The following is a 13,797-nucleotide window of genomic DNA, read 5'->3' as shown; positions in this document are numbered from 1 at the left end:
GTTGATACGGAGATGCTTTAAGATTAAATAAGTGCTATATAAAGGCTTGTCAGAATGAATTCCAATGGACTACGAGACATTTTGCATATTTAAGGGTATGCAAAATGTCTCTCAGCACACAGCAATTCAATCTGACAAGCCTTTATATAGCACATATTTATACTCCCACTTTATTTTGAGGAAACGGGTACTCTGAGCTACTCTTCGAACAGAAGCAACAAAGGGTAATGTTTATTGACTGGGTTTTCTCGTGGAAAAAAAACACACCACAAAAGAGCAATCAAAAGTGGAAGCTTGTTTAATATTGCTCTACCATCATCCTGAAAGGCATAATAATTTGAGTTACACATCTGAACTGATTGGAGTTACAGAATCATATCTCCTTTTTGCATTTAACAATATATACAATATAAAATAAATACATTTACACAAATGGACATTTGTTGGAGCACACGGTATGATACACATCACAAAAATATACAAGTTGATTGCTTTACAGATGCGAAGCCCATCTACAGCTATAGACATGGTTTTTACTACTGGCTATTACGCAACTCCTGGATTATTATAAGCAGTTTAAATTTTTTTGTCCTTTTACGATCTTTGCACATAAGACTGCCATAAAATGTTTTCCTAGGCAGGTAAACAGAGACGCTTAAATAATTAAAATACAATCACCAACACCCACTTTCTCTTCTATAAGAAAAATAGCAGTTTTAAATTTTTTATATCTTTTATGTTATCATTTAAATGCAAAATAGTGGAATAAATACAACCATCTGATCTGATTGAAACACAAGTGTAACTACTGATAGTCACACAATCATATTGCTTTAAATAAGAAAAAAATAAATGAAGCAAACACAGAAATTAAATTGTCATGGCTAAAACATACACATCTATCATTTTCCCAAAATGTCACAGGAAGCGATCCTGGATGAAACTTGAAAGAACTCGCCTCAAAGAAGGTTTAAGATTAATATTGCCTTAAAACCCACCTAATTCTTCTAGCTACTTCTTTAGATCTGTTTCTTTACCTTGTTCTTTTGCAGTGGTGAGCATTTTCTGAAAATGGAAACTGAAAACTGCACCGTGTTCCTTTAACACATCTCCAGCTTTTTTGTTCTTGTTGTTTGGCTTTTGACTCTGAAGCCCAGGTACTTTAATGTGATACAGTGAAAACAATGTTTATATTATATTCATATTCATCTATATAGTGAAGTTGAACTGTAGCAACTTAAACCCTGCATAAATTTTCTGGAAAATAAACTTTTTTTGAACACTTACATATACATAAATGATCTTATAGAATCAGCACCTTTTTTTCCCCAGGAGTTGTAATTGCTTTTTTGTTATTTTTAAAGGGATGTGCCAATTGCTGAACTATCACAGCTATAAATTTCCAGTTATTGACCATTTGAATGAATTGCTAATGATAATTTATCTAGAATCACACTACAGTCACTTCTCTACTGAGAAACCACAATCTACAATATAGTCCCATATAGCTAATGATATACACAGTTTTTCGAGCACAAGGTTGATGGATTTCCAATCCACGGTATTTGTTTAAAGCACACAAAATAGCAATAGTTTGGTGTGTTTCCGCACCAAAAAAGTTTTGCAACAACACAGAGCAAGTTTTAATAACAACATCTGGAGAGATGATTGCGTAAAAGCCATATTTACAGCATTTAAAAATTAGACTTATCTATAATCTTGAAATAGTCAAAGTTTTATTTCTAAGCTATACATTGGTATTCTATAATAAACTGTTACAGAAATTATCCCTTGTTTTGAAAATATTATGACTTCAATGTGTACCTGTTCATAATGAATACTTGTTTGGAGTTTCAATCTCTTAGTTATTAGGAAGAACCCTCTTACCAGTAAGGAATAGAATATACTACTGTAATCTCCTGAGGAATTGTACATCCAATATTGTCTCTAATTCTACCCTGTGTCTAAAAGCACACACCACAAGAATCCAAACACCACAAGAAGAACAAGACAACAGTCTTTGAATGCAACATAAAAATTCAGAAAAGCACAGCAAACATGAAACACTGAAAAGCTGAACTACATTTCTTTTGTTTGTTAGGATTACAATTTTAATTACATCTGTGTACATAGAATAAGAATGTTCACATAGTACAGGGAGCAGCTACTAACACTGGTACATTGGTATAGCATTTGATGGAGGTTATTGTTTATTGGTTATTTAGCGACTGTAGTTTCCTGGGGGCATCTAATTGGTCTATGCATTAGATTACACCTCTTCTTAACAGTCTTGAATCTGACTGGCTTTCATGCTGTGACGATACTGGTTGAAAAGCACATAAACTGGCTTATTTATTGGCAAAACCTGCAATTCATTGGAAAAGAAGAGTCTACGTGGAACAAGTCCAGAAATTTTAGGTTTCAATATTTGGTCAGTGGTCTAATCTCTGCTGATTTTTTTTGGCTAATTTTGGCCTCCGCCTTTATGCCACTATCAAAAATCGGTTCACGGTTCTGTCCATGAAACACTGGAAATTCAGCAATAGGCGGTATTTCCTTCTAAGCCCAGCAGCCGTTAGAAGTCATGAAGCCGCTGTACATCTGGAGTACAGATTCACCCTCCTAACAATGCTACAGATTTTTATTCAACATGGAGCGCTTACATGTTAGACTACTCATATGTGCTGTGGGTGTAATCAAATCCTTTGTGTTAGTGAACATTTAGGTATTATGGAGCTCATGTTAAGAAACTGGATGTTTTGGACCAGACTGGCACACAACATAAATTGCATCCGTGATAATATGCACCTTCCCTTCAACTATTGCTTGAGTTAAGATAAATCCCCACATTAATAAATGGCTGAAAAGGGGTAAAGCTGGTACAAAAAAAATCTCCATTTGTAAGAAGAAACAAAACCTTTTAAAAAAATCTTCCTTCAGGATTCAGTTGTCCTTCATTATTGTTCATCAATATTCAAAGCCAGCACAAAAATGCAGTATTTTTCATTTCTCTTTAGTATTGCATGAATGAATAAAGCTTAAACTATTCCCTGAAAAAGTTACATAGTAGCTAACCTAACATATCTGGAAGACTTGAAAAAACAATTAAGGAATCAAATGGCTGTAACTGATCTAGATGGAAAATGCAATGGTAAGAAGCAGCCGATGCAACGTCGCTTAGGATGTCTAATTAGAGACTGCTCCTATGAAATCTAATACTGCATTCAGTCAATTCACTGTGTCGTACTGTACTGCTAGGTACGTTGGTTTTCTCTTTTGATTCCTTTGTCATTGGGGACGTTATGGTTCATAATAAGTTCACTGGCATCCATATTATGGATTTCCATCCTTTGGCAGGGCTGGCTTCCATCTCTCTTCAATTAGAGACCTCTTTTAAAAGTTCAGCAGCAGGAAAAAAAGAAGAAAAAAATGAAGGGAGAGAGAAAGGGGCAGAGTGAGAGAATGACAGAGACAGAGAGAGAGAGAGAGAAAAAATGCATCAGAAAGATACAGAAGGAAGTTGAAAGCTGCTTCACAGTCTTGCTGCTAAATAATGATCAGTGCAGTCTTTTTTGCTTGTTAAATGACTCTAGATTTCTTTGCCACTACTCTCCTGTTTGATTTCCCTTTTTCAGCGTGCAAGATGGGAAGGCCCAGAATGCTTTTAGTCAGACCTTAGCCTCCAACATTTCCAAAAAAAGTTTGTGCATGGGGACTTTGCCTTCCAGTTTGATGTTGTAGAAATGCTGCACAGCCTTGGTAGATGTTTGCCTCAGCAAGGGCAGAGTCATCAGCATCTTTCCGGCTCGACGAGGGTCTTCCATATGCTGGCCAGCCTCATAATCCTGAAGCGCTTCATGCAAAACATCTTGAAGTTTCTGAACTGCCTCGACATCTTCTATGTGCATGGAGTCTGGAAAACAAAGACAGACATTTTCTTTTTTTGAGCCAAGGAGGCTAGAAAAAATATTGTGGGGGTGTGGTGTGTATCTACGCTGTAGCTTGTTTGTAAATTTCCCTCTGACTGTAAAATCTTGTGCATCCAGAGACATGCACTGCTTCAAAGAGGACTATTTAAAGGGGGAAAAAAAATCCACTAGACAAATCACTTGAGTTATTTCTGTCACAGAAACAAGAAAAGTCTTGTTTTTTTTAATATTCATTAACTTGGGTTTGGAACCACTTTTCAATACGTGTCTCCTTCCTTCCCTTAAATATTCACCCCTAATTCCAGGGTTCCCTAGCATTAGGCTTTTTTTAATGATACCATGGTCATTTGAAACAGTATTATAGAATGGAAACAATTCTTGAGTACTCTTAAAGATAATCTAGTTCTAATACAGGAAACAATGCTTTTATGAATCATTGTTTTCTCATATTTTCAACATACAGGGCAGGGGGCTTCACCCTAAAATAGCTGATTTAAAAACCTAATTCCAGTAACAAAGGAAAGGTGAACAAGGTCGGCACAATTACTGTTCTAGAAAGGAATGAGCAAATGGAAAAAAAAATAAAAGTTACAGCTCCTGCTCTAAAACAGACCCTTAATTATATACAAGTTTGCATCATTTAGCACATTTTATTGATTCTGATGACAGTTTATCTGTTAATTACACATAATGGGTTCCTTTGGGGATTCTACATGTTTAATAATTCTGTTGCTCAGTGAATGCAGTCACTAAGATACATGCAGTTAGGCAAATTGTGCACACAATTCAAAGATTAGATAGCAGCGACAAAAGTGATCTGTAATTAAAAAATTCAAGTGGTTAAAAAAGTACAATAGGAGAAGGATATCAAATTAATTAAAGGAAAGTCAGGAGACATACAGCATTGATTACTATATTCTGAAAACCCATTTTTTCCCACCTTGTTGCAGATGATATCTTTTACCTGTCTGATACAGGATTAGCTATCCACATATAGCAAGCACAGGTAAACACCTGATTAGAATGAAAATGCTCAAAGAGGATAGAGTTCTTTGAATTTGAAACAGAAAAAGTTCTTGAAAATAAATGGCTTACTAAAATCCTTTTCCTAAAATGAGACCCAACTCTTGTCCTGAAGGACTCTAAGGGACAGAGACAATGAGGAAATATCTTTGGTATTTGACTCTGAATTGCCTAAAAGCATTATAGACAGAGAGAAAGCTACCCTACAGAAACCCAGAAAGAAAGTTGGATAATTCAAGTCATCACAGTAGCTAGAGTCTAGGAGATATATTGTAGTATGTCATATGAAATGAGGTGGGAACAAATAGCAGAGAGATACGCTCACAAACAGCAATTAGGACTTCAAACTATTCTTTGAAGACTGTGATTTAGCTTGAAAGATTTTAAAATGATTTAATCAAATTACTGTGATAATTTAACTTCCCATTTACAGAAAAGATTCTAACTCATTTCTGCCAAACCCATTCTAGGACCCGCTAATACTTAAAATGCAAACTCACTAAATCTGCACTATTTAATTAGACTATGATTCAGCTGGCAGACTGCTGAGGAAAATATTAATCTCTATTAAGGAGCCTGATTCAAGTCCAGGCTCCATAGTTCTGATCCGTGCTTTGTACTTTCTGCTAAATCTATAGACTTATGCAAGGCTTTAATAGAACTGCCATCAGTTTATATAAATACTGAGGTGAGGGGTGGAGGGCAAAGGCAGGAATGGTTTCGTTTAATGAAGGGATGGGGGGAAAGGGAAATGAACAGCTGGTTGGCTCACTACATATACATGGATGGCCCAGTTCTGACCAAACTTCTAGGACACTGCCCGGGATTTCCCTGGTGAAGCACTCTAATTTGCCAGTGGCTTCTCAGAGTTCTGAGAGATTGTTCAGAGGACCCAGAGGTGTTCTGGTGGACCTTGAGTCAACTACACAAAAACCCCGAATAGTGACCTAAATCTGCAGCAGGGGAGGGCAAGACTGGAAGTAAAGAAGGGCAAGGTAGTGGGAGGTAAGCTGACCTTCAATGGGGAAAATGGCCATCAACAGGCCTGGGAGTCAGAAGGTCCTGGGTTCTAATTCCGGCTCTGCCACCTGTCTGCTGTGTGACCTTAACTTCTCCGTGCCTCAGTTATCTCATCTGCAAAATGGGGATTAAGACTGTGGGACAACCTGATTACCTTGTACCTACCCCAGTGCTCAGAACAATGCTTGGCACATAGTAAGCGCTTAGCAAATTTTTTTTTATAATGGCATTTATTAAGCGCTTACTATGTGCAAAGCACTAGCAAATACCATTATTATTATTATTATTATTACTGATTCCATTCCAAACCCACAGAATTCGGCAGGAAATGCCTTAAACACATAGTCAGATTAAGAGCTACAATTAGGTACATTTTTGTTCATATTATTTGGCAAACGTTGCCTTTTATTATCACTACTATATACGCACATATTACAGAATACATATATATATATGTATACTATATATAATACAGTATATATAGATTTAGAGAAGCAGAGTGGCCATTTAGACACAGCATGGGCCTGAGAGGACCTCTGAAGGACCTGGATTCCAATCTCAGCTCTGCCCCTTACGCAAGTCCCTTAACTTCAATGTTCCTTTTGTCTCATGTGTTTAATGGGGATTAAGACCGTGAGTCCCAAATGGATTAAGTGGAGTGAGATTAAATTTTACTCCCTCCTACATAAGACTGTGATCTCCACATGGAACAGGGACAGTATTAGACCTGATTATTATGTATCATCCACAGTGTTTAGAACAATGCCTGACATATAATATGTTCTTAAGAAGTACCATTAGAAAAAACAAAAACAGTCCCCTGTGCCCCCTACCTTCCCCTCCCCTCCAAAAAAATCCTTCCAAAAGAATAATCAGTTCAGACACAATCTCTCTCTCATATGGGGTTCATTGTCTTACTAAGAGGGAGAACTGGTACTGAATCCCAATTTTACAGAAGAGGAAACTGACTCCAGGCAAGTTAAGTGGCTTGCCCAAGTTCACACAGCAGACAAATGGCAGAGATTGGTTTACAATATAAAATGGGAGTAGGAAGGAGGTAAGATAGATCCAAGGAAATAAAAGTCAGGATATATAAGCAAGGATCATAAAGGATTCACCTAAACCCAGGGGAAGGTCCTGGTGAAATCGGTGACCAACTACTATCAGTTATGAGAACCTAAGAGTCACGTAGGATCTTTGAAGAACTGAACTGCTGGAGGTTTTTCCAATATGTTGTTTCAATGCCATATAATATTGATCAACTTCTATAGTGTTTTTCCTAAACAAAGCACTTTCCTATAGAACCATATGGAAGGCTAGAAAGCAATATTGCTTCCATTTAATAGATGGAGGCATTGAGCTAGGGAGCTTAAATGAATTTCCCAAAACCACAATGGTAGGCCATTTCACAACACAGGTTTAAATGTGGGCCTTCTTTTTTCCACATCTTGTACTTAGATGTATTCTGGTCTCCACTCAATAGCAGAGTGAAACAGAAAGTGATGATAAAGAAGGAAGAGAGCAAAAATCCATTTCCTAATCGAGAACTTGAACATTTCACACATACTCATACCTTCACCAAAATGTATTAACCTTAACAGTTCTATATACAGAAGAGATTTTATGTCCTGAGATAAATAATTAAACTGGGTTGTATACAAGATTTGTTCTTAAATTAGATGCCAAATAACCAGCCCAGGATAGTGAAAATTAATTCTACTCTGGCCCGAAAAGAACCACACTGAACTGTACCAGACACCAGGTGCTGTTGATGGCAAGGGATTTTAATGCTACAACGGATAAAGAATGGAGTGCTTTAATTGGGGGGAATGGGATTGATGGGGATCAATAAATTAAGACACTGATTAGTTGTACTTTCTCTAAAAATAAGTTTCTGCTTTGCTTCCATTCATAGTAAGAGAAAACACTACTGAACTTGTCTTATTCAAAGCCTCAGAAAAGAGAGAAAACATGCACTGTTGAAAAGTACCATCAGGGTCAAATCAAATTAAGATTATCATTCTACTTTTCTGAAAGTTCATATTAAATGTCTCAAAACCAATGTTTAGGATGATAGAGAATGATTATAATTTGATCTAATAATAATAATAATAATAGCATTAATATTTTTGGCATGTTAGAAACTACCTGTATGCCAAGCACTGTAAAAGCACTGGAGAAGGTATAAAATAATCAGGTCAGAGAGAGAGTCCCTGTCCCACATAGGGCTCACAGTCTCTCTCTATATATATGAGAAAAACATATATATATGAGCATATATATATATGAGAAAAACAGATATTTAATCCCCATTTTATAGATGAGGAAATTGAGGCAAAGAGAAGTTAAGTGACTTGCCCAAGGTCTCTATGCATGCAGGGGGAAGTCTGGATTCATATAAACCTGGGATTGTCATAGAAGAAGCCATGCTTAGCTACGGCCCAGTGCTATGGCAATTACGCCACATGCAGGAGGTGTGCATAAAGCACCAACACCCGCTTCCCTTCTATATAGCCCAGAGCGGGCATGGCCAGGAGTGGGGATAAAAGAGAAGCAGGATGGTCTAGTGGATAGAGCATGGACTTGAGAGTCAGAAGGGCCTGGGTTCTAATCCCAGTTCTGCCACTTGTCTGCGTGTTAACTTGGGCAAGTCACTTAACTTCTCTGTGCTTCAATCAATCAATGGTATTTATTGAGTGCTTACTATGTGCAGAGCACTGTTCTAGGCACTTGGGAGAGTACAATGCAAGAGAAATTAGCAGATAAATTCACTGCTCATAATGAACTTACAGTCTAGAGGGGGAGACAGGCATTAATATGAATAGTCAGTTACCTCATCTCTAAAGTGATGATTTTGTTTTGTTTTGATTTTTTTAAGCAACCACTATGTATCAAACACTGTTCTAAGCGCTGGGGTAGATACAAATGAATTAGGTTGGACACAGTCCCTTATACTTCGAAGGGCTCACAGTCTTAGAGAAGAAGCATGGCCTAGTGGAAAAAGCATGGCCTGGGAGTCAGAGGACCTCGGTTTTAATCTTGGCTCTGCCAAATGCTTGCTGTATGATCTTGCTCAGGTCAAGGCACAGAGAAGTGAAATGACTCGATCAAGGTCACGCAGTACACATGTGGCAAGGCCAGCATTAGAACCAAGATCCTCTGACTCCTAACTCATACTCTTTCCACTAGGCCATTCTGCTTCTTAGACCATGAGCCCCGTGTGGGACACGGACTGTGTCCAAGTGATTAACCTGTATCTACTCCAGTGCTTAGTACAGTGCCCGATGCATAGTAAGCTCTTAAATACCATTAAAAAAACAAGCAAACAAAAACCCATGAAAACAGAAGTCCAGGCCAAATGGTCAAATTTTCAGAAGTGCAAACGGATGATGAAATGAAGTACTGAAGCAATGAAACAGTTTTGAGAACAAGAGGACAACACAGGAGAGTATCTGAGGCTTTGTCGATATGACAGCAAGCACTTTGGCAGAGAATAAAACCAGGGCAGTGTATGCTTGCGGGCATCTGTGCCCCAGGAGCGAATGGCTTTCTCCCTTTGTTTTGTCTTTGTCTACCTCGCTGAGGAGAGTTTGCCAGGCTGGCTGACGATGACTGCGTTCTTCACAGCACAAAATGAAGTGGAGATTTGTCAAATATCTGGTTAATTTACTCCACAGAGATAGCCAAACTGTGGGAAACCCATGCCAAAAAATCCCACTTCGGTGCCAAAATGATCTAGTTTGGCTGTTAACATGAAGCAAATTAACTGGATTGCTGACAAATCTCCATTGCACTTTGAGTGGGAAAGGGCAAAGCCAATGATTCATTTTCCAGCTGATTGGTTCACAAATGTCACCTGACCTGCGATGGGGGACTCAACCAAACAGAGAGGGCAGTTTGGGCTCCATAATCAGAGTGATTCAAAGCAACTCTGGCCCTGTGTAGCTTCAGCTTAAATACCTCTTGAAAAGTTACCCAACAGGTGAACTCCATAGCAATTTGGAAAAAAAAGAACATGTGCAGATACTGTTGCCCTGTCACAGTATTAAAGCCTTGTTATCACTATGTGCCAAGTGCTAAGTGTGGGGTGGATACAAGATAATCAGGTCAGACACAGTGCTTGTCCCACAAGGGCTCACAGCCTAAGTAGGAGGGAGAAGGATTTAAGTCCCATTTCATAGATGAGGAATCTGAGGCCCAGAGACGTTAAAAGACTTGTCCAACATCACACAGCTGACACTAGGCAGAGCAGGGATTTGAACCCAGGTCCTCTGACTCCCAGGCCTGTTCTCTTTCCCCTTTTCCTTATTATACTAATATTTAATTTTTAACTATGATTCCTGTAAAGAAGGTTTGCATTAAGCTCTCTATATTGGACTTAAGACGTAATGTAGATGATTGGACTCGCGGAAACAGGTCAACGTTATACCCTTCTTGGGAATGCCTCCTGTTAGACCCAGGATGCCAAGGAAATAGAGGCAAGCTTTGCCTCTGACAGTTTAACTCCCCTCCTTGACTCCTCCCACCTTCCATTCTGTGAAATTCTCCCTGGCTACCAAGGTCTTACTAAAATCACTTCTCCAAGAAACCTCCCTTGACTAACCAACCCCTCATTTCCCCTCCCTCTTTGCCCTTCTTTCTGTGCTATGCACTTGGTTTATACCCCCTAAGTATTTTAATTCCCTACTCCCACTCCACTTATGTACATATCTTAAATACGATTGAATGAATATCTTCATACTCTGCAGCTTCCCCTAGCTGTAATTTATTTTACTCCCTGTCTCCATTATACTGGAAACTCCATAAGGGTTGGGATTGGGTCTACCAACTGTATTGGATTGTACTCCCCAAGTGCTTAGTACAGTGCTCTACACAAAGTAAGGGCTCAAACACCATTGATTGACTGATTGATGGGGGAAAGGTGGGAGAGATGGTGAGGGTGCAAGCACAGAGGGAAACATCTGACATGCTCTCTGTCAAACACGCAAGGAAAGGCACATTCTAAAACAGGACCAAAGGTTGCTTGACTTCACTAACATCTGTGGCATCTACAGAACTAGCAATGTAAGTTTAATGCTACATATGCTTCACCTCATTACAGGATCCTGGCTAAAATGGAACTTTCTACAGAAAAATTCAGGAATGAAAAATCCAACTGCGTGTTATAGACCCTATAAGTAGGAGTAAAGGCTTGTCTTGAGCAATACAATGGTAACACCATCCAAAACAGAAGTAAATAAAAAGGAATGTCACTGAGCACAAGAAAGTGCCACTGTGGTTTTCTAATACAGAGAATTTAAGGTGGGGATGAATCTTCCGTAATTCTTTAGAAATTTTAGTGTGCTGCTAAACACGGAGTATCAATGATTTCCACAGACATCTAGATTTATTTCGAGAGAGGGAACGGATTGATGGCCGCTTGACAGAGCAGCAAAGTAGGTCCTGGAGATTAACTGCAAAAGGGGCAGATATGTTGGACTGGATTGCCTTTCCTCACTGCTACTTCTCACAGTATGGACAGAGAAGATGACAAATAAACATATACTTCAGCAAAGCCCAATGCAAAGACTACTGGCATTAGACTACCCCGAGAATGGAAGAATTTCTTTGACAGTTATAAAGGGAAGATGGTGATGAGTGGAAACAATGGTGGAAAGAGAGTGTTCAAGCAAATCTTGAAAAACATGCAAGGCTCACAAAAATGAGTAATCATCTAGAAAATAAGGGAAAACACCCCAAAAAGAAACATTCCCCTAATTGGATCACCAGATTTTACATTTATAATTTGATTAAAGTGATGTGCGATGAAAAACCAAAACCTAAGTGAATTAAGATGAGCAAGACACAATTTTATCATGCCACTCTAATAGGCATTCAAGGTGCTATCTGCACTTAACAATAAAGTGTCAGGAGAAGGAACAGAGGTTACTAAGCAGTTAAAGGGGTGCTTCCTGCTTGAAGAAATAACTGATATAGTAAAAATATATGGTCTGGGAACATAACATTTTCCAGAAATAAAATATTACCTGATAGCCTATTGCTTTAGGGGCTTTACACCATGAAGACAGGGAAAATGATTCTAGCAGCTTCCAGATGGAGTAAGAGTCTATATGTATGTGTGTACTCATATGAAGCAAGCTAGAGAAAATAGAACTGCTTCCACCAGAGAGGTAATTCTCTATTTCCCAGGAACAAATGTGGCATGCCCTATCATTGAATAATGCCAGATATTTAAAATAAGCTGTTAATTTAAGCAAATGCCTAAGAAGCAAGTACTGAAACCACACCGGCACAGGGAAGGTGCCCATTAAAATTATACTTTATATAATAACATCTTTATTTTATAACTTCTTTCTACTCTACATCACTTTTCAAATTTTAATGAGACAACTAGAATCGTTTTTCAAGGATATAGGAAAGTAAAAGCAAAAAGAATTCCCAAATACGGGAATTTCACACGGGTTTTCATTTAGCAACAATGAAAGAAGGTTTTAAGAAAATTAGGAGCTGAAAGGGGTAAATTCAGTGTTACTTTTCTCTTGCTCTCTGAATCTAGGCAGTGAAAACCACATGATAACATGCAGTAATTCAATGACTTTTAGAACGGTTTACAAAGGCTAAAGTCGGGCTAACACCATATTTATCTAGCCAAGAACAGTCAAAATTGTCTGGAGGTGACAAAATTTCCTACAGTACTCTATCTTTTCCCCCCTAGCACTGAATGCAAATCCACTACATTTTCGGTTGGAAATAATGTGTAAACCTCTTAGGGAACATATTAAACAATAGTTTATCAAAAAAGCAGTAACAATCATTTGTTATCTGTCCCTTTTCAATTAATACTAACGAACTCCCTGGTTAAGAAAATGGAAAGCCCTGTTAGCTGAACCTCATCTCTTTAAAAGATGATCAAAAATAACTAGTTTTTTAAAGAAAGACCAACTACCCATAAACCACTGCTCTAAATGCATATTCAGTCCAAAACACACTGGTCTGGTATTTCAAAAAAAAAAGTTAGTTTCACAAATTGAAAGTACCAGGCATGCCCAATGGGATCTGAATTTGAATATACTCTTGGTAGAATGAATGTCTAAATTACTCCAATGAAGTGATAGTATCAGGTAGCATAACTTGTAAATAGTCAATAAGTATGCACTTCAGAAAATAACATAAAAGATAAGGCATCTTTCTTGCCTTCCTTTTTTATTACTAAATAATCTTTAGAAATGTTAGTTTTTTAATTACGTAATTGACAAAGCAGTTCAGAAGATGCCCTATGGTACACTTCAAATTCACCTTTACAGAATCCTTCCTGGCAAACAATGAAAAATTAGACATCTGAAATTCATCTTAGACTGAATAAACTTCTCTGGCAGTGCATTGATTCTGGGGGAGCCACATGCCATACTGATGCTAATTTTGCTCAGGTGAAAAGGAAAAGGATCAGGGGGACCCTTTAAGGAGTTATCAAAAGCTTGCTCTTCATAGAGAAACATATGTGTCTACATTCGCACTGGGGGTGAAGGGGCCTCAGTGACGGAGGGACGTTAAATTTCCAATTAAAAATGTAAAGAGTTACACTACTTTACGAATACAAATAGGAAAGTACACCTTCATTGTTGAAAACAATTTCCCTCCTATCAATCTGAGGATTCCTGCATCAATAACGTAGATGAACTGTTAATTACAAAATCAATTAAAAATAATTTCTAAAAACAGTCACGCATTTCTGGCTCTCAGGGGGGCAATTTGGGCAGAAGGTTTCATCTCACTAGGACCGCGCCAAATCACAAAGTCGTCATCCACAAGTAAGCAAAAGCAATCT

The 13,797-nt window shown here is 38.1% G+C and overlaps 1 protein-coding gene across 6 annotated transcripts in view; it reads right to left on the bottom strand.

The window, feature by feature from the left end:
- Window positions 1–282: 282 nt before the first annotated feature.
- The window catches only part of ESRRG (estrogen related receptor gamma), a 449,507-nt gene continuing 435,992 nt past the window's right edge, over window positions 283–13,797 (bottom strand). For all 6 annotated transcript variants that reach the window (XM_038760932.1, XM_038760933.1, XM_038760936.1 and 3 more), the window contains one exon: window positions 283–3,913. In XM_038760932.1, the coding sequence (XP_038616860.1) occupies window positions 3,669–3,913 (245 nt within the window). In that variant the 3' untranslated portion in view covers window positions 283–3,668. The remainder of the gene's footprint in view (window positions 3,914–13,797) is intronic.

The sequence above is a fragment of the Tachyglossus aculeatus genome, chromosome 19 (assembly GCF_015852505.1).
Source record: "Tachyglossus aculeatus isolate mTacAcu1 chromosome 19, mTacAcu1.pri, whole genome shotgun sequence".
In the NCBI taxonomy this organism is placed as follows: domain Eukaryota; kingdom Metazoa; phylum Chordata; class Mammalia; order Monotremata; family Tachyglossidae; genus Tachyglossus; species Tachyglossus aculeatus.
This window is presented reverse-complemented; position numbering and strand designations above follow the sequence as displayed.